The sequence below is a fragment of the Sorex araneus genome, chromosome 2, assembly GCF_027595985.1.
Source record: "Sorex araneus isolate mSorAra2 chromosome 2, mSorAra2.pri, whole genome shotgun sequence".
Classification (NCBI taxonomy): Eukaryota; Metazoa; Chordata; class Mammalia; order Eulipotyphla; family Soricidae; genus Sorex; species Sorex araneus.
In genome coordinates, this window is record NC_073303.1 from 44,182,706 (window position 1) to 44,209,046 (window position 26,341).

General features: G+C 43.3%; 1 protein-coding gene across 3 annotated transcripts in view; it reads right to left on the reverse strand.

Annotated features, from left to right (window-relative positions):
* The window catches only part of SHC3 (SHC adaptor protein 3), a 156,924-nt gene that overhangs the window by 46,675 nt on the left and 83,908 nt on the right, over positions 1 to 26,341 (reverse strand). For all 3 annotated transcript variants that reach the window (XM_055129261.1, XM_055129262.1, XM_055129263.1), the window contains exons 4-6: positions 9,722 to 9,785; positions 7,039 to 7,158; positions 3,975 to 4,028 (exon numbers count right to left, since the gene is read on the reverse strand). In XM_055129261.1, coding sequence (XP_054985236.1) covers positions 3,975 to 4,028; positions 7,039 to 7,158; positions 9,722 to 9,785 — 238 coding nt within the window. The remainder of the gene's footprint in view (positions 1 to 3,974; positions 4,029 to 7,038; positions 7,159 to 9,721; positions 9,786 to 26,341) is intronic.

A 26,341-nucleotide genomic window follows, 5' to 3' on the forward strand; every position in this document is an offset into this window, starting at 1 on the left:
AGAAGTCTCAGAGAGCCGTAGTCAAAGGGCTTCCCCGTGATGCAGAGGTTCCCCAGGTGCCGTTGCTTCGTTGATTTCCTTCCAGTGTGTTCAGCATCTGACAGGTCCTCTGGTTGAGCTCCTGCATTGTTATCTCTGTGCACAGAGGATAGATGCCTCCTCTCTCTCCATTGCTCCAGAAAACCCTCCAGCCAAAAAGGGAAGAGGGAACCTGGGTGAAGTCTGGGGAGAGGTCGCGCCTGCATCTCCAGGCTTCATTCCAACCCTATCCATGACCATGTGAGAGCAGCAGGGAGGGCGGCTCTTCCTGCAGTTCTTGCCATAATGCACTGCTTTCTCGTTCATTCTCCAACCAGCAGCCACCTTAGCTTTCAATCTGCTTAAGTCTCTACCCACTGCTACATTCTCCTACTGACCTGAGTAGAGGACAGAACAGTCAAGTCAAAGGCCCTGAGCCTCTTGTCATTTCCATCAAGGGAAATCACTGAAATCACTGATAGCTCTGAAGCTATTTGCAATAGTAAGAATGGTAGCTTGTCACCATGGACACTCTTCCTGGATTTAGAAGCTGTTCACCTCTAAGGGGTTTAGGAAGTACCCTTCTCTAACTGAGATCTATGGAACCAAAAAATTGGACAGGTATGTTCTCCACTTTCTGGGATATCACAGTAATATATTTATAATTTTGTACAATAGAAGCAATAGCACAGCGGGTAGGGCATTTGCCTTTCACGTGGCTGACCTGGGTTCAATTACTCCATCCCTCTCAGAGAGCTAGGCAAGCTACCGAGAGTATCTCGCTCTCACAGCAGAGCCTGGCAAGCTACCTGTGGCGTATTCGATATGCCAAAAACAGTAACAACAAGTCTCACAGTGGAGACGTTACTGGTGCCCACTCGAGCAAATCAATGAGCAGTGATACAGTGATTTTCACTTTCACAATAATTAAAAAAATTAATACGAAAATGTTCATAACTGGGATTCTGAGAACTAGCTTGCCTTGCACACAGCCAACCCAGGCTCAATACTGGCACCCCATATGGTATCCTAAGCCCCATCAGGAGTGATCCCTGAATACAGAGCCAGGAGTAAGCCCTAAATGCAGCGGGGTGTGGCAAAAAAAAAAAAAGAATTTTCAGAATCATCAGCGTGACCATTATGCCATTCAATGTCTGTGCCAAGACTGGTTATTGGTGTATCTCACGATAATTCAATAAAAATAAATAAATGAATGAATAAATAAATAAATAAACAAATAAAGACTAGCTGTTGGGTTACCAGCCCTGGAGGTGCTGAATTTTTAAAGAAGTAGAACAGATTGTATTCTGCTGTCACTCTTAAACCCATTTAGCATCCCTTTTGTGTTCAATGATGGTCAGGAGGGTAGGCCTGGCCGGAAGAAGTACATGGGAGAATCGTCTGGCATTATTGATTGTGAGGGATGTTCAAGACCAAAGTATTCTGCACAGCAGGGGGAGGTTCCACAGCCACTTTAGAAGCAAAGATTCCATTTCCCAAGACTTTGTCCATCACAGTAAGTGGTGTTATTTTGAATGTTATCAACGTTAGTCCGTTTATTAGTATTTAAGTTGCAAATTTTACGGGAGTTTGCAGTCCAGTAAAAAGTTTATATCTTCATCATTTTCAGCACATTTGAGTAACGAGATGAATTTGAGTCAACACTAGTGACATAGAGGAAATGTTTCTTTTGACACTCTGACTCCAGTTTGAAAAATTACAATCAAGCTCAGTTTGAAATTAAAAAGAGATGTGGAGCAACTTTGATATTAATACTGACTCTTTCTGGAATAATGGGGCTGTCTATGATGTTGCTGTTCAAAACAGTGTTATTGGTATCACACATTCACAAAGTAAACATCAGTGGTGGAGATGCTGGTATCCCTTATATTTATCCATCTCTGTTTCACTCCCAAAACCTTCCTAGGCAACCATGATTCGGGCATTCATTTAATGGTGTTCTAATACTGATAATAACGGTAGGCTAGAGTTGTAGTGTCATTTTTCAGGGATTGCCAGTGTTTTCTAATCAATCTTGATATTTCAAAATACCATTTTTCTCACTGGGTAAATGGAGGCACAGAAAAATAATCAATAATACATACCCTTGACATTGTATGCATTTTTTTAAATCAGAAAAAAGGTAAAAAAGGCATGAATTACTGGGAGAGTAATTCATTACTTGCAGTAATGGGTGAGTGCTTCCATTTCCAAATAAGGAGATGTAGGGGAAGTTTGAAAACAGTTCAACATCCTGTATGCATCCTGTATGCATAATTTCAACACAAGCCTATGCATTTGGTTTACTGCTTTCTAGGTCGCTGTATCTCCACTAATACAATCATCACGAAGATGAAATTTGCTACAAGCTCCTGAGAGGAACTACTGATGCATATGGACAACGCCTTTTCCTTTTATTTTTCAAGTTGATTTACCTTCAACATTTAATATCTATGGTTCCAAGCATCACATTGGGCATGTGAATAGGCTCTGAAAATTAAAACTAGATACAAACAAAAGAGGAAAAGCAAGTGTGGAAACAGATATGTGAGGGCAAAGGCAGCAAATATAATTTCCAAAAATACACTTTGGGGAGCATTCCCGTGGAAAAAAAGAACAATAATAACAAAGCATTACTTCTAAGTCATTAGTCGTTTACCATAAAATGGTTTTCTTACCAAAACATCATCTTTTGAGAATACAGAACAAGGTGGTTTTTTGGTTTTTGGGTCGCACCTGGCAATGCACGGAGGTTACTCCTGGCTCTGCACTCAGGAATCACCCCTGGCGGTGCTCAGAGGACCATACGGGATGCTGGGAATTGAACCCAGGTTGGCCGTGTGCAAGGTAAATGCCCTACCCACTGTACTTCTTGCTCCAGCCCCCAGAACAAGTTGATTTTTTAAAAAAGAAATAAATATATTTCCAAAGAAAACATTCTGTTGTCTTAATATTTCAATGTTTCCCTGGACTGGTGAAAATTATACACTGGCCAGTGAAATACATGACAGTGTGTGTGTAATCTTGTCTTCCATTCATTGTAGAGAGACCAGATATCAATATTTTCCTGATTTCTCTCTTTTTTTTTTTTGAGCACCAGAGATGCTCAGGGTTTACTCCTGGCTCTGTACTCAGTAATTACTCCTACAGTCTCAGGTGATCATACGGGGTGCTGGGAATTGAACCCAGGTTCAATTGGTTGGTTGCGTGCAAAGCAAATGCCCCACCAGTTGTACTATTGTTCCAGTCTCTAAATGCCTTTTGGACCTCGTTCTTCGGTGGCTGGCTTTCTGCCTAGGTTCCTCCCAAGGGCCACATGTCAACAGCTAGTTCAGCATGGGTCCGTGAGGAGCAGGTTCTGAGTTCCACCTTGCAAGGCCCTGACATCATACCACAGCTCTACTGACCAGATGTGGGGAGCAAATGCCCTCATCAGTCTGACTCCTGAACGGAATATCCCCCTACCTTCCCCATTCTCTCTTTTCTTTCTGCAGCTCCTTCTCTGTTAGCAGTGAAATACATTAAAAGGCAACAGAATAAAATTTGGAGACAACAATGCCTATTTTAAATGGCCATAAAGATATTAGATCAAGTTATTCACCTGAGCGCAGAAAGAAAATGCAATAACAGAGGACCCAGTGGACAGTGACAGGGAGAAGGGCAGAGTTTTCCCTGTGAAGTGAGAATACATGTCAGTATAAAAAGCTAGGGAGATGTGCCGTTGTCCACACTTCAGGGATGGTGGACAGCACTTGGCTGATGCAATGAATCAGTGGGAGTTCTCATCTTGACTCAGCCATTGAAAATAGTCAAAGATAATTTGTGAAATCAGGAGGGGAAAGAAAGGGAAACTTATGGTTAATTTTCCCGAGCATACCCTAAAAGTCCTCTTTCAGAGTGGAACCTATCTCAAAATTTTCCAAGTAGAGCAAGAGAAAGCAATTCTGAGAACTTACCGGGTCTCCCCCAGATGCGAAGGAGATGGATTGCATGTGGTGATTAGCTATAATCTGTGGTCCAAAACAAGAAAGAAAATGTGCCATTATTATCTCACCTGTTTGTTGACAGGCAATATGAATCGACAGTCTCCTACAAATTGACAGAATTGTTAGCCACATAAACATAACGATCATACAAGCAACAGCCACAGGTAACCCTGAGCAAACATCCACAGTGTGTCAGCTGCTTAACTAGCTGCTTTGCAAGAATGAACTCATTTGAGTCTCACAGCCGCCTGGCGTGTGGGGATCATTGTGACCCCTTGTAACATGGAGTGTGTAAAAGATGAGGGTCTGAGGGCCCCAGGGGCGAGACATTCAAAGTACCAACAGAGCTAGGCAGTGTTATAATTGAACACAAGTCTTTAATGTCTGTATCCTGAGGAAGAAAAAACTGGAACAGTTGACTGTGCCATTCCTGTTTCCAGAGATAATGTCATCTTCATCCAGACCTCAAGATAGAGTAGGAAAAGTGTGTCTATACACTCCATAAGGCCCCTTCAGGAGCAAGGGCATATAAATTTAAAGTCTGCAGTCAAGACTCCAAACTGGTGCCATCTCAGGCCCTCTTGCAATTTATCAATTTAAGAATCAGAGAGGACATTCCAAGTTAATTTTTAAAATGGAAAATTTCCATTAGTGTTGAACTGCAGCATACAGTGGAATTTAATAGACACCAAGTAAATTAGGAGCTGCCCTAAATTTAAAAAGCCACATAAGTCTTCCATGCTATTTTTATCTTCTTAAAGACAATGTAATGACATTGAAGTAAATTTCCGGGGGTGGAAACAGGGCTCTAGCCTCCATCTCAACATAACCAGGTTTCTCTGTGGCAGCGCCCACAGGCCCCCAGACAGGAGTCAGCACTGGAGTGCTACCATCTGAGGGATTTTTCCAACTAGACTCTGGAAAAATGTGAAGCAAAATTCTAAATGAATTACAAGATACACTATGGGATTTATAAATGCCTACTTCAGCTGTTGGCACATGCAAAGCTTTGCAGGAGCCAGAAAGACATGAGCATATAAATGAATAAAATCAGCAAGACTGTCTCCGAGTGAACACCCAGCTAAGTTTGGTCTTTCTTGGAGCATAATCAGGACATCACAGTCCCCAAATAATGATGACCTGTGACCTTTAAAGGGTTCTTGACCTTATTTTATTTTTGTTTGTTCAACTTTGGAGAAGGAGCTTCTTTTTAGGCCGTGCTAAGAGTGGGGAATTGTGAAGGAAAGAGAAGAGTAGATTGGGAGGAAGGGGTAAGGTCTGTATTTTCCACCATCACTACCGTTCAGTGGTATGTTGTCCCTGCGGTATGGCAGGTTTGGGGAAGAGCTAAGGGAACTCAAGGGAGAAGAGAGTGCGTGTTTAGCTTGTTTCTTCTCTGTGCCAGCTCCATGCAGAGAGCAGACATTGCCTTTCTGTGTTCTCTCTACCCCTGTGTCAGGAAGGAAACGTTCATCCAAGCTGCTTTTTGCTCTACCGTTACCCCACAGAGCCTCCCTCCAAGTCTTTCTCAACTGGACAACCCCCAGATTCCTAAGCCAGACACCCTCTCCACTCACCTAGACTAAAATGCTGGGTGATGAGAAGTAGGTGCACCCACCCCACACAAGAACCTTCCTACTGTTCTGCTGAGAGTTGCGTTGAGGATTTTTTTTAAAAAAATTTATTAGTGAATCACCATGGGGTATAGTTACAAACTTATGAACTTCCATGTTTGTATTTAGTTTACATCCCTCCACCAGGTGAGGAATAAAATAAAAGGGCAGCTAGGTGATAAAGCAACACTGAATTGAGGGCCATGATTTGAGGATCCTTAGAAACAGAAGGAGCATAGGCCGGGAGGAAAGAAATAGAGTTGATGGGTAAGAGCCCATTAGCTGGGTCAGCATGAAAAGGCCAGGGATGGACAGTAGCTTGGCCAAGACAAAGGAAAGGAGTGTGTAATGATGTTCTGTCAAATCACAGCCCTCACGGTGCCTAGCACGGCCCTCTATGTCATCTCTGAATCTAGACTTTATTTCAACATTTCAGGGTGTGGGTGGAGGAATAGCTGAAGCTGGAGTGCTGCCTGCTTGCTGGGGAATTTGGAAATCAACTAATATAAATATGCACACGGTGACAGCTGTGGGAGTCAGGACATGTGTCACTTACAGGTCTCTGTACCATTTTGTCTATAAGACGTGTCTGACTTCCAGCTCACAGCACTGGCCCTGGGGTCCAAATTGAGCCTTTCTTGAAAGCCACAAGCATTTTCCTTCTTTGGCTTTCAGAATCATCCTGTGGGTACCTAGGACAGCTACTCAGACCCTCAGATTCTCAGATTCCTATCTTTGTGACTGAAGGAACTAACCATCAAAGAAAGCAAAGATAGAGCAGGGGAACTTATCAGTCCAATGGAACCTCAACATGCATCATACCCCATAGCAAGAAACTCCTTCCCCTGGATCACTCAGACACACACACACATGCACACATGCATACATGTGCACATGCACACACACACAGACACGGTATTAACCCCATGCCACTATAACACCGAGACGCTACAACATAACACACCATTGCTAAGAAAAACTATTGTCACTCAACCATAAGAGACCACACATTTCAAAGATTATAAAATATAAGCTGTAACAGCCAAAGAAACAAAGTATCAGAGAAAATAAACTGGGACAGAGACATGAAGAGACTTTACTTGCATTCATGCCTATTTTTATGTCTATAAATAAACCAATGATTTCATGCTCTAAAAAGCAAGTTAAGCAGAATTATACATAATTGTATTTTGTGTAGTCTTACATATGTCTGGTTTATGTTTATATATCATAATTAACAATATTATAAGAGAACTAACTCCATCTATTATTCTTTCGGTGACCCTTGGACATGGCCCAAGGATGCAAAACTTGATGAAGGTTTTACACGAAGTGTTCACCAGAGACAGGGGGAAGCTGAAACAGAATTCTGGGAAATCCCCATAGAGAGGGGTAGAACCGGGGGTCTGGGCACTACAGACCTGTTTGGAGTCGGGTGTGCGCAGATTCAGGCTGGCGGTGGATATGGTCAGGGAGATGCTCATGCCTGCAAACTGGAGGTTGCTCTTGCCCAAGATGCTGGACAGCATTTTGCTGGGAGGCTGTGAAGTCAAACAGTGTCACCTTAGTATCTGGTTCATCGAGAGCCACACCTTCAGGGTCTGCCTCTAGGACATTCTTCTCTCCCATGCCTTCACTGATTCAGATGAGATAGGACGCATTCAAGGCAGTATGGCCAAAGTCGCCTTTGCCCTTTACTTAAGATTCAATCTTGTTCGTTATGTTAAGGCAACTGTACATGTTCAATATGCAAACAGTAAAACTTCTGACACTTATTCTCTAAGTTGGGAATCCTTGCAGAAAAGTCAGGGGTAGCAATATTCCAAGCAACTTCTGATATCTTCGGCTGATGTGGTCACACATAAACTTGGGGAAAATGGGGCCGGAGTGATTGTATAAGTGGGTAGGCACTTGCCTTGCATGCAGCCAACCTGGGTTCCATCGCCCAGTATCCCATACTATCCCCAGAGCGTCGTCAGGAGTGATTCCTAAGGCGGAGCCAGGAGTAACCCCTGAGCCCTACTGGGTGTGGCCCCAAAACAAACAAAAGAAAATTACATAACCCAGGATCTACTCAAACCTTTGCAGAGTCAGGGGTGGATTTTATCTTCCAAGACTGAAGCCACTCATACCTGAGTAAAGGGGACCAGTCATAGTGCTAATAAGTCGCCCCTGGAGTTGCGAGAATGCTCATTGATGAGACAATGGAATACAAACGACTTGGGGCTCTCACAAATGGTCTGATGAGTATCTGATGAGACTCAAGCCAGGGCAAGCTAGAACAATATGGTTGAATTCAAATCGGTACATTCATCAGTTCATTGGAAATGTCCTTGGTACAGGTGGATATATGGATGTGTTTGACAGTCCCTCACCTTCCTAGGCACTGTTAACACCTGTCCATTGCTAATCTCCCCATTCTTTTCCAGTTAGGCCATGCCTTGTTTTGATATTTAACACTCATTATTAATCAGGTATACATATATTATTTTTTAACTGATGCCAGATCTACTTAAAAAAATAGAGATTCCAGGCCAGAGAGACAGCAGAGCGGGTAAGGTGCTTACCTTGCAAGTGGCTGACCCAGGTTTGATCTCTGGTACTCCATAGAGCCCATCAGAAGTGATCCCTGAGTGCAGAACCAGGAGTAAGCTCTAAGCACAGCCTGGTGTGTCCCCCCCCAACAAAAATAATTTAAGATAAAGGTGCCTAGGTCTCATCCTGGAGATCTTGATAAAATATAGCTGTGGTGCGCGTCAGAAATTTACATTGTTCCCACCTTCTTCATCGAATAAAACTGTGAGGAAACCCGGGACAAGCTGGTGGCTAGGGTCCTCTGCTCTGTCAACGGAGGCTCCCCTTATCTTCTCTTAGATGCCCCCTAGCTCCTATATTCAGTAATCCTGGAATAACTGCTTGGTCCCCAAGTCCCATGTGGGCTGCGCTAAATACAGGTCAGTATTTAGAACTTTATGGAGAGTTCTCTGACTAAAGCTAGATTGCTCTGTGGGATTCTGAATGTCCCCAAGTTTGGGTAGAAGAAAGACCCCAAGTCCTAGCCTCATATTTGGAGACTCTCAAGGGGACACTGCCCCAAAATTCAGTCTAAGCAACAAAAAGTTGTATTGTGGGTCTTGCATTATGTAATCATGAGACCCTTATCTGAACAGTTTCTTATGCTTCCTGTTAATCGAATCTTTTCTTTTTCCATGTGGTTCAAATTCCTCGCAGATATAAAAGCCACAAAAGGGGAGTGAGTGGGTAGCCCTGGAGCCAAAAGGTCTAGGCTTAAATTCTGCCAGCTACCTGCTGCAGCCTCATCACAGGCCCCCAAAACTATCCTCCGTAAAAGTAGGAGCATCAATGGGATTATAGAGCTGACATACCAGTTCATGAGAGATCATTCTATTTCTAGGAATTTTATTTACTGCCCCTAAAATCAGCAGCCTTTACAAACGCATTTGTAAAAACTTGCAATGAAAGACATTTACAAACAAACACTAAGTACTCAAAGCTTGCCCCTTCATTTTGGCTGCCCTGACTATCACCCACAGAGCAGGTGATCCACGTTCACTGGGACTGTGGGAAGCTCAGCTGACACCGTGATGTGCCACTGTATGGCCGCTGCCAACTCAGTGTTCAAGAACTTCTCGCTAGAGCTTGAAACCGGCTGTGGTGGAAGGATTCACACCACGGGAATTGGCTAACAGATCTCAGGCTGCTCGCTCCCTTGTGTCCATCCAGAAAGTGAGTTGTGAGGCATTTAGCAGCATGGGTGTGTATGTTAGAGCTGTTTTGTGAATGGATGAAAGCATCTAAGGACTTGGGAGGAGGCCTGGCCCCTGGATACGTGTGCATGACCCCCATTGTCTTTACATCTCTGGGCTTTGGGTGCATTCCCGAAGTATTGAGCCTTGGTGGCAGTGGGAGTTCGGAGGCTTTCAACACGTGGCAGACCAGAACTTTGTATTTGTGGAAAGAGCAAAACCCAGGCTACAGAAAAAAGAAATTGAAGGGGCTCGTGTGATTAAGGATACTGTATGGAGACTGAAGAGAAAGAAAACAGAGAAGATATAGGTGGATACAGAGAGACCATGGCAGTACCTTTCTCTTCTTGAAGGCTCCCTTGGCACCAGGAACAGCTTCACAAATGCGACTGATGGCTTCCCTTAAAAAGACAGGAAAAGAGAGCCAGTTTATTAAACGTCAACTCCCAGACACTACACTAACATCCTGCAAAAACAGTGGCCTGAGTCTCAGCACGGTCAGCAGGACTCACGGCCAGGTGCCCACAGGCGTCTTCACAACAGAGTTGAGCAAACCACACCTCTGATTGGCACATCTTAGTGCAGCCTAATGATGTGATATAGATTGATGACACACTTCATTTTTTAAATTTTGGTTAAGTTTTTTTTTAATTAGTAACATGAAGTATATTCTTCCTGGCTATGACTGTGGCATGACATACAAAGTCATCAAGCATAGCATTTCTGTTTGCGTGTTTTGGGGCCACACCTGATGATGCCCAGGAGTCACTCCTGGCTCTGCACTCAGGAATCACTCCTGGTGATGCTCAGAGAACCATATGGGTGCTGGGAATAAATCAGGGTCGGTCACATGCAAGGCAAAAACCTTACTGCTCTACTGTCTTTCCAGGCCCTGATCAAGAACAGTATTAATCAAGACACACCAGAAATGAGTTAGAATGTAATTTTAAATGAGCTGATGCTCTGAAAAACATTCTTTTATTTTGGGGTCACATCAAGTTGCTCTCAGGGCTTACTCCTGGTTCAAGATCATTCCTGGTGGTGCTTTTGAGGAGGGGGAGGGGTGGCGTAGGCAGTGCCTAAGCCCGTGTTCTACCTCTTTAGCTCCATGACGCTTTGGATTTTATTCCAATTTCTGCAGTTAGGAAATATAATAAAATCAAGAGGTTTGGGAGAAGGGACGTAACCTCAGTGGTATGCAAATGCCCAGAAAGAGATCTATGTCAGTCGATCTGATCCACAGAACACTTTACCCTGTGCCAGGTAGCACTGTAGCATGTCCTCCCATTGTTCATTGATTTGCTCCAGCGGGCACCAGAAATGTCTCTATTGTGAGACTTGTTGTTACTGTTTCTGGCATATTGAGTATGGCTGCCATGCGGGCGGGATACTCTCAGTAGCTTGCCGGGCTCTCTGAGAGGGACAGAAGCATCAAACCCGGGTCAGCCGCATGCAAGGCAAACGCCCTAACCACTGTGCTATCGCTCCAGCCCGTATACAGTGCCAGGTATTATCCTGAAAAAGTGACCTGGGGCACTCTGATAGAAGGAGTTGGACAGAGTCCCAGCTGCAGAGAGTACAATCCACGTCGGCAAGGGACAGGAGATCGCCACAGGGAGGGAGATGGGGAACAGGAGGGAGCAAAAACGTTTGGAGATGGAGGTGCTCCAGCCAGATGCTGGAGGCAAGATGTGACTGAGGGGGAGGGGTTACTTGAAAACAAACTTAATTTAACGTCTTGGTAATAAAGACACCTACGGTGTCTCCAAAACAGAGCCCAGAGGAGCTTTGTTAAATTCAATCAACTCCCATACAGGTAACAGAATACAGGGGGAAATAAACAGGGATTTGAAGATTTGCTGAATGATTAAAGAGAGAGTGAGAGAGAGAGAGAGAGAGAGAGAGAGAGAGAGAGAATAAGTCCTCAGCATTGTTCTGCAAGTATTCTTTGAATTATTTTCTATCAGCCAGATGAAAAATAATTACTGTCACAATACAGTGCTTCTAAGTGAAATATGTTCTTGTCAAATTAAGTAAAAGACTATAAAGATAAGCTCTACATTGCCATTCAATTTATCACAGGGAGTGGGAAAAGAAATTGGATCTAAAAGTTCAGATGCTGTGAATACCGGAGACTGAATCATCGTGACTCAGAAAAAAAATTATTTAAGAGAAATAAATGTTTTTTATGTTTATGCTTAGTCATTTATTTTATAATAATATTATAACTGTGGTTCTATCAAAATACTTTCTAAAAGAACATCCAAATGTCTAAATACGTCCCAAATTCTCTCTAAAAGCAGATTTATTGAAGGTCAAGTTGTGTACATAAAAATCTATATTTTATCCATTTAATTTTAAAAAGAAAGCCCACTGCATCTCTGCCCTGTGCCTGCTGTATTAAGTGATATATTTAGCTGAGCAAAGCTTCTCAATCCCTAAGGGTCTCAGCGGGCTACAAAGACATTAGATAGTAGGAGGCATCCTGTAAGTCATTCCTTAAATATCCCTAATAAGGATGAGATTTCTTTTTCCATCTGCAGACATGGAAGATAACAGATGGAAAAATCAGTCATGGATGACAGTGTCCAAAAGGGTAACTGTCAGAATCTCACTGGTTATATAAGTGAGACGCCGTTCAGCATCTAATCTAGTTGGGCCAGGAGGCTTTGGCAGCAGACTTGCTCCTTTGGTGCTACGTCTGGGGGAGAGAGGTGGAAAGAAGTGAGTCTTCAGAATGGGTTTGTGGAGAAACCACTCACCCCACAAACACTCATCAAACAAGTCCTCCCCTAGAGAGACAGCGGCATCTGGGGCAGATTCAGAGACTCAATCTTTGATCCTCTAAACTTGCAAGTGTCAGAAATTCCAGAAATTTCTCAGAGCTCATATACTCAAGAGAATTATACAGGATATTTTTAGAATCTCAAGAAACTCCAAAGATATCTCCAAATCAAGCTGCTGCTCAGAAAAAATGCTCTCCTTTTATTGCCAACATAAATTTATTTCTAATTCTCATACAATAACATGTGTGCATGTGAATTCTTATTTCAGACAGGCTGATGGCATCTATTTCTAGAAATAGATAAAATAGAAGTGATGTGACTATGAATATCTGCAATATTTTGATGAGTAAATTTAACTGCAATGTCTAAATTTAGTTGCAGCCCTGCTCATTGTTCCTCCTGCCTTGTTAAGCACAGTACATTTGGGTAAATGCTACTATTTCAGTTTGTTCATTTTGCAATAGTTATTTAGCTTTGTTTAATTCTACTTAATCCCAGGTTCAGTCTCAGGTAGCAATTTTGCCCTGTTTTTAATAATAGAGATTGCTTCTCAACCTTCTGTTTGGTACAATCCCATTTCAGTAAGCCAACCTCTGACCTTCCTAGTATGGAAATGGGGCATTGGTACACCCAGAGCGAGGCCCAACACTATTAACCCTCACTTTCTTGTGATTTCAACATCATCCTGCGTACAGTCTAAAATTCCCATCATTACAGTCAGGATCTTTCACAGTAACCCACTTTGTTACTGGGATATAGGACTTTGCTGAACTGGATCCATCTAAATTATAAATAACCAACTTTCTCCCATTATTTATTTCATCACAGCCTGCACCATCTCATAAAACAAACAGACATTTGAGCAAAAAAATATTAAATATTTTTAATTGGACATTTTGGGTGACTGCTGTCCTGAAGAGTTATAGTCTAGTAGGAGAAGGTCAGCAAACAAAAACATATAAGGTAACATTATACTGAGTTTCATCGAGCAAGGAAGAAATGAGGAGTGATTTAGGAGTTGACGAGGGATAGAATATGCCACACACAAAGTTACCATTTGGCATGAAGATTGTTTTGAGTTGAAGGTGATTGGGAAAGATCAGGTGTTAGGAAAACCTTTCCAGTATTTACCTAAAATCAGGATATGGATGTGTAAAGATGTTCCCACTTGCTCCTCTACCAGAGAGGACAGAAGTTGGTCACCGGAGACATCTCTCAAACCTTCCCAAAACAGAAGCACAGCAGAAGAATCTACATAACAAGCCTTGTCAACTTATCCACTATTAGTCCTCTCACATAATTTTCAACCCACTGTTTGCAGACCCTAGAAATTCAGACTCTTTTCCCTGAATTTTGCATTTCTCTATGCAATGTTTGTTTTTTGGATAGTATGTATCCTCAAGTTATGACCACATTTTTAGTTACTTATCATTTTAATCAATCACCTTTTTCCTCTTGTAGTTTTTCATCAGTCTAATTTGTAGGTCCTAGCTGGAGAAACTAAGACAGAAAGGAAAAGATGTTCTTCCCCTTGAATGAGAAGGCCACATCTTTGGGAGACTTACTTAAAAGGGCATTTGAGTCCTGGGACAGCAGGCCAAGAAAAAATAAGTTGTGTCCTTATCTCAAATTCTCAAATTCTTTTTATTTTGGGGAGGGTCATACCCAGCGATGCACAGGGCTTCCCCCTGGCTCTGCACTGAGGAATTACTCCTGGCGGTGCTCGGGGTACCATATGGGATGCTGGGAATCAAACCCAGATCTGCCGTGTGCAAGGCAAATGCCCTACCCGCTGTGCTATCACTCCAGCTTCCTTATCTCAAATTCTTTAGGAATGAAACCCTAGGTGGAGTATAAATTTAATTTGTCTGTAAATTAAGACATAAATTATTAGAAGAAAACTAGGAAGTTTTTTTAATGCTAGGCAGCAAACCCAGTCTCTGATACATGCAAGCTATGTCATCTACCATTGAATCACATCTCCAACAATTGAGAAAGTTTTTAAAAATTATCTTTGAGTAGAAGACTGATTTAAGAAAAACATAATCAGAAATCCAGTCAAAAAGGTATAGTAGAAATGACATCTGAATTTCTATGTTTATTGAAGCACTGTTTACAATAGCCAAAATCTGGAAAAGACTGGAGTGCCCAAAAACAGATGACTGTTTAAAGAAACTTTAGTACATCTACACAATGGAATACTATGCAGCTGCTAGAAAAGATGAAGTCGGCCTTTTCTACTGCTGCACGAGCATGATCCCAGAGGCCAGCTAAACTACTCTGGGCACCAGCAGCTTGCAGAAATGTCTCTAGACTATGAACTGATCCACTGCCTCATGCTGCACCAGGAGGGAAGAGCTTTTCTCTCTCGGCTTTTCCATTTTAGGAGCACCACAAAAGGGAAGTAAAAGCTTGCAGTGATGCAATTTCTGGCAGAAATTTCCCTGGACTTAGTTGCTAAAATACATAAATCCAAAACTGCACGGCTGCTGTTGCAGCTGCGTGACCTCATATCTCTTAATTGTTAGCAATGGAAAACATTATCAAATGGTTCCCTTTCAACAGGTCTGACTTTGGGGGGAAACTCCAAACAATAATAATGAGTATTTTGTTGAAATATTGAAGTTAATCAAAGTAAAGTGAAATCTATCAACTACACAGGTTGGGGGGGGAGATATACTGGGGCTCCTGGTGGTGGAATATGTGCACTGGTGATGGGATGGGTGTTGAGCATTGTACAACTGAGACTTAAGACTGAAAGCTCTGTAACTTTCTACATGGTGATTCAATAAAAAATAAATAAATAAATAAATAAATAAATAGAAAAGATGAAGTCATGAACTTTGCATATAAGTGGATCAACGTGGAAAGTATCATGTTAAGTGAAATGAGTCAGAAAAAGAGACAGACATAGAAAGATTGCACTCATCTGTGGAATATAAAATAACAGAGTGGGAGACTACCACCCAAGAGTTGTGGAGATAAGGATCAGGAGGTCTGCCCCACAGCTTGGAAACTGGCCTCACATGCTGGGGGAAAAGGCAGCTGAGATAGAGAAGGGAACACCAAGTAGAAGATGTTGGGAGGACCCACTCGGGTTGGAAGATGCAAACTAAAAGTAGACTACAGACCAAACATGAAGGCCACTCAATACCTCTATTGTAAACTACAACACCCAAAAGAGAGAGAACAAAGGGGAATGCCCTGCCACAGAGGCAGGGTGGGGTGGTGGGGAATGGGGTGGGGGTGGTGAGAGGGATACTGGGATCATTGGTGGAGGTAAATGGGCACTGATGGAGGGGTGGGTAAATGATCATTGTATGAGTGAAATGCAAACACAAAAGTTCATAAGTTTGTAACTGTACATCACAGTGATTCTCTAATAAAAAAAAAATTTAAAAAAAAGAAAGCCAGAGAGATAGTACAGAGCTTGTCTTGCATGTGGCTGACCTGAGTTCAATCCCCAGCACCACATATGATCTCTTGAGCACCACCAGCAGTGATTCCTGAGCAAATATTGAAGGTAATCAAAGTAGACTACAGACCTAAGAGATAGGAACAAGCCCTGAACATAGCTGAATATGGACCAAACCCTCCATCCCCGCCAAAAAATTAGAAACTATAGTCTTAATTTGAGTCAATGAGAAAACTATAAAGGGGAAAAAATAGGCAAAATACATTGTCTAAAAGTTCACAGGAAAAGAAATTTAATTGGCACTAGAAACTGTTGCAAGATTCTTGGCTTTATGTATATATATATAAAATAAAGTATAACTTTGTCTCATACCAAAATTCCATGACCACAGCCAGTTCCTCCCACTCTCCTTGCTTCTTCAGAAGCTCCGGCCCTCAGGAGTATCTGGAGGCCAGAGCCATGAAAGGGACAGCCTCACTCTCCATCGGCCTCCCCAGCATCGAGACGCAGAGAGTAGCTCCTGTCTCCTGTGATGGGAATGCCCTAATTTTTGGTAGAAGGCCCTCTGGGGCAGGCTCACTTGTGACCCGCCTACCCCTAATGCTTTTACAGGCTATATCAGGAGGCAAATTCTCCCCCAAATTCACCCATGCCTGCTTCAGGTGTCACCAATTGAGTTCACAGGTTCATGGGGGCCCCCAGACTTTTGAGAAAGACATTTGCCAAAATCTGCATTATCCTTCCAAGCCTTACACTCTGGCTGAGGCCAGAGGGAACTGCAGGGCCTTGCCACATTGGAGAGTAATATGACATGGGAGTCTCTCCAAGAAATTATCTTCATAATTCCCAACCTCTTCCTGTTACACCTTCTCTGTGGCTCCTGGAAAATAGCAACAAAATTGACCCTCACTTTGCCTTGCCTTACCCGGCCATGCTTGAATGGTCCTGCACTCCACCCCCCTCAGGACTGCTGGGGTCTCGCTCCCCGTGAACTCAGTTGGAGAGAGCCAGATTCCCATTTTATCTCCACCCACCCTATCCTAAGACATCCCGTCTTGTTTTGCTTCAAATGTGTCTTGAACTCAAGTTTCTTCATCTCCCCAGAGAACCAGCATCTGAGTCAATTGCCACACACAATTGATATTCCATGTCATTGTTTTAAAGTCCTCTCAGACTTGGTTTTGCAAACCAAGTCTGATTGTTCCCACTAACACATTCCTCTTCTGATCCTCCCAAGACAGAAAATGATGGCCCACAGGAATGTCCTCCCAACCATGAGCTATCTCTGATCCATCTCATGTCACATCAATACCAATCCACACAGTTCTGCCACAGGAAGACTGTCCTCAAGAGCCTTAGAATTTCAAGGAAACTACTAGTCCTGGGATTGTCCAGAGAAGATCATAGCTAATGCATGCTGTTCACTTCCAGAGTGCATCCCTTGTTTCTGAGAAATAAGAAGAAAGTACCATGATTGGCCAAGAAAACCTTTGTGTGGACAGGCTAAAATCTGAGCTGAGAGAGTAAAATCTCTCAGGAAATCACAAAATAAACCTGAGGCCTGAATGAATGGAGGACAAATGTGGAGTCTGTGCAGGTGGGTGGGAAATGGTAGCTGGAACAAACATGCAGAGAGCAGTGGGAAAAGGAATTGCTCTCCAGGAGGAGAAGCTCTTAGACAAGGGAGAAGTTCTGAGGATGAACTTCAGAACTAATGTGCTAGAAACAGGATGGAATAGACATAGATCTGGCAGCCCCGTGGCAGACACAAGACAAATTGAGAGACTGCACAGGAAGACAGGAATGGACTTCTGGGAATGATGGAAAGAGCAATCTGGAGAGGAAAACACGCTAGCCTAATTGTAACACATGGTGCTGGAGACAGAGAAATGGAGGTTGACAATGGGCCATCGGTGTCTCACTCCTTCATCAAGGGGTATGTTCGAGCGATAGCCCCTCTTCCTAGGGACATGTGGAAGATGACCATCATCTACATCCTAAGAACCAAGACACAGTGGTGAGGGTGGCATCCAGTTCCTGGAAGGAAACCAGCAGGAAGCCAGCCAGAATAAGACATTATAGAGCCAGAAGCCAGAATTCCACTGGGTTCTCGGGGAAAATCCAAACCAGTTTCATCTACAAATAAGTATGTTACTATTTGTGGGCTTTGAACACGGAAATGCACCAATTCACATCCAGATCTCTTCTATCTCACCTGGGTGCCCTTCGAGATTTCCTTAAGGATTAGCTTTGCCTTAATCATCCCAGATGTGGGTGCTCCGGAACTGAGAGCCACCCTCATAGTGAGAGTCCCCTAGGATTAATCCAACTAGCTGAGCCCTAACTGTTACAAGTCTCATCTTGCCTTATACACAGAAATGCTGTACCCTCAAGAAATACTGTGCCCTAAAACTCATTCCTTTGCTCCTGTCTTCTGCCTTCTACCCTTATCCCTCACCTTCACATCTCACTACTGATCCCACAAGTCATATCTCCTGTCTTTAGAACCCACAGATGAATAAACTGTGTTTTACCAGGCTTCACCTCCATTTCCCCCAGGGGCCACAGACTTCCACAATAGGAACAGGAGGTTTAACAGGTCTTCATCAAGTTATCATGAAATCCCCATTAATCGTCCATTTCTTGAGCGGGCTCAGTAACCTCTCATTTGTCCTTTCCCTGAGATCTTAGAAGTCTCTCTCGACTCGGCCCTCCCAACGATGTTGCAGTGGAGGCTCTTTCAGGGTCAGTGGAATGAGATCCAGCTTGTTACTGGACTTAGCATATGAATACACCATGGGAAGCTTGCAAGGCTGTCCCATGTGGGCAGGAAACTCTCAGAAGCTTGCCCGTTTCTCCCAGAGGGAGAAGGAGGCTACAAGATATCGCGCATCTGCAAAGCGGCCACGCACTTCTGGGAGCTCGCTTTTAAGTCTCTGGATGTTGGCCATTGATGGAATTACACACACCTGGGTTCCTCTGCCGGTACCTTCATGCGTGAGGCCTGTCCAAAAGTGTGGAGAGGGGCCTCGAGCATAGCTGTAGCTAGGTTCTGGTGGTCTTTGGCTACCAGGAGCTCTGCTCGGGGTGGGGAGGGAAGCTAGAGCCCATCCCCTCCGAGGGGCCCTGGGGAAGACAGCCAGTTATAGGTAATTAAAAAAAAATTTAATCATACCATGAATAACTGTACATTGAGCACTATTCCTAAAATGTTCCCATTAAGAATCTTTGGAGGAACAATGTAGTTCCTGCATCTTAGAGGGATGGCATAAAAATAGACATAGAGATCAGTGGAACAGAACAGAGAGCTAGAAACAAAACCATGCATATAAGGTCAATTAATTTAAAAAGTATCTAAAACATACATGGCACAAAGGAAAATCACTTCAGTAAAAGTAATTAGGAAAATCGGACACTCACATATATAAGAATAAAACTAGACCACTGACACCACACTCAAAACAGATTAAAAACTTTAATATACAACCTAAAGCCATATAGCACCTAGAAGTAAACATAGACCACAGACTCCTTGACATGTGTCATAGCAATGAGGTCAGCAAAAGAGAAGGGACAGTGTGAACCTAAGAGACTTCTGTACAACAAAGGAAATTATTGATAAAATCTCAAAAGTCACCTACAAAATGGGATAAAATATGTCTAATAAGTTGCTAGTGTCCAATATGTATTAGTAGCCAGTACAACTACCACAATAAACCCCCAAAAATCCCAGTTAAAAATGGTCATGCAGGGGGCCGGAGCGATAGCACAGCGGGTAGGGCGTTTGCCTTGCACGCGGCCGACCCGGGTTCGATCCCCGGCATCCCATATGGTCCCCCAAGCACCGCCAGGAGTAATTCCTGAGTGCAAAGCCAGGAGTAACCCCTGAGCATCGCTGGGGTGTGACCCAAAAAGCAAAAAAAAAAAATAATAAAATAAAAATGGTCATGCACAGGAGGATTGCTCCACAGTTGGAAGCCTGCCTCCTGAGCTAGGGGAGAAGGCAGCTGGGATAGAGAAGGGATAGACAAGTCAATGATGGTTGGAAGGATCGCTCGGGATGGGAGATGTGTGCTGAAAGTAGCCAAAGGACCAAACATGATGGCCTCTCAGTTCTGTATTGCAAACCATAATGCCCCAAAGTAGAGAGAGAGTAAGAAGGAAATTGTCTGCCATAGAAGCAGGGTGTGGGATGGGGTGGCAGAAGAGATACTGGGAACATTGGTTGTAGAAAATGTACATTGTTGGAAGGATGGGTGTTTGATCATTGTATGACTGAAACTGAAACATAAAAGCTTTGTAACTATCTCATGGTGATTAAATTTTAAAAATGGGCATGCACTATGAACAGACAGTTTTTCAAAGAGACATACAAATGGCCAACAGGAAGATGAAAAGATATTCATCATGATTTATGATTAAGGAAATGGAAATCAAGTCCACAATGTGATGTCACCCCACACCTGTTGGAGTGGCTGCCTTCAAAAAGATGAGAGAGAGCATGTATGAGCTAGGGTGTTGGACAAAGAGAAACCTCATGCACTGTCAGTGCTGGAAATGAAAACTATATGAAGGTTTTTCAAAAATAAAAGTTGAACTACTTAACTCTCATCACTGTATCATTGTCATCCCGTTCCTCATCAATTTGCTCAAGCGGGCACCAGTAACGTCTCCATTGTGAGACTTGTTGTTATAGTTTCTGGCATGTCGATACACCATGGGTAGCTTGCCAGGCTCCGCTGTGTAGGCGAGATACTCTCGGTAGCCTGCCGGGCTCTCCAAGAGGGATGGAGGAATCGAAGCTGGGCCCGCCTTGCACAAGGCAGACGCTCTACCTGGTGTGCTATCGCTCCAACCCACTTACCTCTCATAGTACTCAATAATTCTCTTAATATTAAAAAAAAACTACCAGCAATTTCACTTTGCCTTTTTACCCAAAGAAAATAAAAATACAAATTTGTAAAGCTTGTTAATTGAGCCAGAGAGATGGCCAAGTGAGTAAAGGACTTGTCTGCATGCAGCCAACTCAGATTCAATCTCCTGTACCACATATTGTCCCTTAAACACCACCAGGAGTCATCCCTAGGTGCAAAACCAGGAAAAAACCCTGAGCATCGCTGTGTGTGGCCCTAAAACAAAACAATCAAAAAAAGAGATATGTGCACCCCATGTTTAAAGATGCATTACTTACAACCGCCAAATATCAAAGCAACTCAAGTGTCTATCAAGGAATGTATATATATAAAATATATGTACATATAATAAACATATATACACTCGCACACAATGGAATTTTATTTAGGCATAAGAATGAAAGAAATTCACTTTAAAATGTTGATGAACCTCAAAGACATTATTTTAAATGAAATAAGTCAGAGAGGAAAGGCAAATATCATATGATCAAGCTCTTATAAACTAAATCTAGAAATCAAACAACAAAACCCTGAAAAACACCAAAACCCAAGATCAACAAGATACCACGAGGACAGATTGGAGGTTGCCAGAGGTGGGCTGCTGTGGGAGTGGTAAAATGTGGTAAGTGATAAGTGGGATCAAAAAGAATAAAAATTACCTATAGTGCATAATGCATTGTTATATAAGAACAAAGACCAAGGAACAAAACTAAAACCAGAGAGAAGAAATATCTATGACATCTTTGAGATGTTAGCAAAAGAAAAAGTTGCTGAACTTCACATGGGCTAATTCTACCGTATTTTAGTATATTGGCACACATGTAACAATCTTTTTTTTTTCTGTATGTGGTGATTAATGTCCTTCGAAAACACTGGGCTTCAGTTCCAGAGCTATCCTTAGGGGAAAGTAAAGGCATGCCTTTATATTTCCAACATCCTCAACCTCTGCTATATGCTCAGCCCTGCCAGAAGTAGACACAGTTGTCCCCCAAAGGATCCTTCTGGTTCCCTGTGCCCTGAGGGGTCTAGGGTTGGGGGTAAAGGGAAGAACAGTACTCTAGGCCCAGAAAAGAGGCCAGAGTAGGGGGTGGGGGTGAGTGGAGATTTGCTAGTGAGAAGCAGCAGAGCCTAGCTGGAACACTGCCCTGCTGTCAGTAGGATGGAGGAGAAGGTGTCTGGACTTTGCCTTTCCTGATTAGGTTCTACTTCCTGTATATTCCCAGTCTAGGAACTACGTTTTCTTCCAGGGACAACGGCCCCCAGAACAGGCTGGGCTGACGAGGTGTGGGGAGGCATCACCTCACAGACTCTGCCTCTTCCCACCCAAATCACCCAAATCTACATTTCTCATAGACCACATCAAAAAGTGAAAATCAAATCATGGCACCACAGTGAGGCAGAATAAATTTCAGGTTACATTACAAAGAATGACTATGGGTGCTACAAAAATGATCTTTTGCAAATCTCATTTCAATATTAGAAATGAGATTCAATATTAGAAATGATTGAATCTGTAATTCATGTGTGCTCAGGTTAAAAACAAGCCCTTAGGTTTTTACTCCTCACAAATTTAGGCCGAGTGTTGTGACCTAATTAGCTAGCGACACGGCATAGCAGTGTCTAGATTTGGGGTGATGAACATTTAATGGAAAACTTTACAGGAGGTCAAGACTGGGAGGTTTGGATAAGTCTTGAAAATGCCATCATTAAGGTCTTCTTATCTGAGCCAATATTTCCCTCCTAAGGTCTAAAATGGACATTTTTTTTTTCCTTTTTGGGCCACACCCGGTGAGGCACAGAGGTTACTCCTGGCTCATGCACTCAGGAATTACCCCTGGCAGTGCTCGAAGGACCATATGGGATAGTGGGAATCAAACCTGGGTTGGCTGTGTGCAAGGTAAATGCCCTACTGCTGTGCTATTGCTCTAGCCCCCAAAAATGGACATAGTTTTAATCATCAGTCCAAACAGCCCTGACTTTCATGAAAATAAAATAAAAATGAATGTGATATGAAGTGTTTCTCAGTCTACAAATTGCTCACACCTCCAGGTCACGGCAATTTGGGCCCAGGTGGAGAAAGAGTAAAGGTAGGCAGGTGGTGTGGGACTTTGCTCACTCCAGTAAGTTTTGCACAGTTTCTCCCTGGAACAAACCCATAAAAGTTACACCCCTTTGAAACACACATTGGCTTTCCAAAATAAGGTCTTCAAGATGTGAGAGTCAGACTCTTTCTGGGTTCCACTGCGATCAGGCCTGCAAGAAGTAGACATAGCTAGCCCTCAGTGATCCTTCTGGTTCCCTGTGCCCAGAGGGACTCACAGGGTGGGGGTTGAAGAGGGGACCAGTATTCTAGGGCCCAGATGTAAATTCTGCCCCAACAGAGGGCTAAATAGTCAGTTGGGAGTGTAACAATCAAACCCATCTCATGGGCTCTGCATGAGGATTAAAGAATTATCCGTGTAAACCAGAGATGACTCAGTCCAATGGAGTATTTTCTTTGCATCACAGGTGCCCTGTTCAACTCCCAACACCAGAGTGGTCCCCAAGCACTGCCCAGAGTGTCCCTCCATGGATTAGATCCTCACCACCAGAAGTGATCCCTGAGCATAGCTGACTATGACCCCAAAACAAAAAAAGAGCAGGAGTAGTGCCTGTGCACTGAAGGGTTTGGTTGATAAATAATAAACAATTAAATCAATAAGAAAGAAGAAAGAAAGAAAGAAAGAAAGAAAGAAAGAAAGAAAGAAAGAAAGAAAGAAAGAAAGAAAGAAAGAAAGAAAGAAAGAAAGAAAATGAAAAGAGAAAAGAAAAGAAAAGAAAAGAAAAGAAAAGAAAAGAAAAGAAAAGAAAAGAAAAGAAAAAAGAAAAGAAAAGAAAGATCATCTTGGAAAGCACAAAGTCTGTCAACATGAATAGAGCCTGGTATTAGGTCACACAAAAGCTACCGATGTTCTGATCTTCGATACCCAACCAAGGATACTATACTCCTCTGTTTGGTTGTTTGGTTGTTTGTTTTTGTTTTGCAGCCACATCCAGCTGTGTTCAGGGCTCTTGCTCTACACTCAGCCCTGGTGAGGCTCAGGGAATCACTCCTGGTGAGGCTTAGAGAACCATATGTGATGCAGGATGTCGAACCAGGGTCAACCGTGTGCAAGGCAAATGCTCTACTCATTGTATTATCATTCTGCTACACCACACCACACTACCCACCATTTACACAAATGAAAACATCCTTAATTGGAGGATTATGAACTGATTTAATATTGATTGCATATGTACATAGCTAAATGCATATGCATATGAATAAATCTCTGCTGACAGAGACCAAGAGACACACAGACACAGAGAAAACTGTAAGACGCTAGTAGCTAATCTCGTCCTATGCAATTTCACATTGATGAGAATCTGACTCAGATACAGAAAAAACTACATTCACAAAAACAGTACAGAAAAAAACGTTGGTTTACGAGTAAGCAAAAAAAGTCAACAATGGGGTTTGTATTAACATTTTTATGTTAATTCTGATATGCAAGACATAGTTTTTGAGGCTGTCAGAAAGTGACTCTGTACACTCCATACAAATGGGCCCTCCTTGCACTGACACACAGATCAACATAGAGGAATTCACAACCCAAACCAGATGCTCACAACCATACACAGATATTCACAACAATACGGACATGCACATCTACACACAAACACTCTCATCCATGCGCAGACACTCACATCATGCAGAACATGCATCCATACAGATACTCACATACACACACAGACAAATTCGAGCACAGATGCTTACACCCAGACACAGACACTCACATCCAGGTACAGACACACCCACACACAGACACACCCACACAGACACACATCCACATGCAGACAATCACGTCCACACACAGACACTCAAACTCACATAACACTCCCGTCCACACCAAGATACATCCAAGCACAAACACACTTAGCCACAGAGACACTCATATCCAAACACAGACAAACCCATGCACATATACTCACATCCATGCACACACTAACAGCCAAAAATGGACACTAACGTCTACACACAGACACACAAAATGCACACACAAACACTAACATCCAGACACAGAAACACACATCCACACAAAGACATTCACATCCAGACAAACACACACCCATACACAGACAATCACATCCAAATGCAGACACTCTCACCATGCACACTCACTTCCACACATACATCCAAACAAGAACTCTCATCCAAACACATTCACATCCAAACAGACACTCACACCCATGAACAAAAACTCACACCAATGCACACACTCATATCCAAACACTAACATCAAAAAACATAAATCACCATCCACACACAGAATCACATCCAAAGATAGACACACACATCCACTCACATACACTCACCTCCAAATACACTCTCACTTCCATACACAGACACTCTCATTCATGCACAAACACTAACATCTATGCAAGATGCTCACATAAACACATAGATATTCACATCCAAACACAAAAACTCACAACACAGACAACCACATCTGAACACAAACACTCACATACACCCATAGATACACACACACACACACACATAGAAACTCAAATACATGCACAAACACTCATGTACACATAGAAACACATACAGCACAGACCGCTTACTTACATACTCAGACACATATACATACTCACATGCACACACACACTCACATACAGTACAGCAGCATCTATCTGCACACAGGCCCACACATACAGGCAAGGCATACAGACTAGGAGAAATGTGTGTGTTCTGGTTGCACTCACAAGCCAGTGAGAAAGGCAGTCATTGTTGAACTGAAATGTAAACTGCTGTTTCCTTTTCTGTGATCCATGTGACTTCAGCAGTGAACACGGGACAGTGAAAACTTGTGGATCAAGAAGCTCATCCTCTTCCAGTATTGCAGAGGGCAAGGGCACCTCTTGCCGCTCAGGGGGGGACTTTCTGTGAGGAAGGGGCAAGTGCTGAATTAAATCAAGACGCACACCCCCTACTGGAAGCTGATCTCCAGCTCAGGCCCACCTCACACGGTTCGAGCCTTCTCCTGACTTTCCCCTTCAGCAGGGTCCTGCAGACGCTCTCTAAACAGATCCAGAGGACGAGCCCCAAGAACACCAAAACCCAGCTCAGACTCCCAAAAATAAAGACTCCATAAACACCATCGGTTCCCATCCTCAAAAGAATGTTTACTCTCACGAAAGAGGTACAAGACAGTTGGTCGGAAGTGCTACAGACAGGCGGCGTGGGAAGCACGGGAGTGCACGAAGTCGAGGTACATGCTTGGCAGGATGAGGGCGAGCAGGACTTCACACCAGGGCAGTGTGAAGAACTCAGGGTGTGAATCAACCAGCCAGCGAGAGCCCCAGAGACAGCAGGGGTGCTTGGTCCTGAGCTGCCATCGCCAGTCCTGTGAATAATCCCTCCTGGGACACAGGTACCTGCAAAGCAAGAAGAGAAATGCTGGTTGAGTCTCGGGGCTCCCCGCACCCAGTCCCTCCCCATGGCAAGCATTCTCGGCGCTTGTTTACTGAGACCAGGGTGGGTTCCTTTCCTGGAGGTTATAGATGGTCCTGGTGGGGGAGTCTCCCTCTTCATTTCTTCTCCATTTCTGTTTCCCAGTGAAGTGTAAAGCCAAGTTCCAAGGATTGAATTTGGGGAGGAGAAAGACCAAGAGGGGGCTGAGTACACATCAGCAGATGCCAAACGAGTTGTACAGAAATCAGCCTGGGAGTCGCTGTGTGAGAATTTGACACCCCCCCCATTCCATGGACATAAGGAGGGACTGGAATTGGGGTGAAGGGGTTGGGAGGTGGTCACAGGT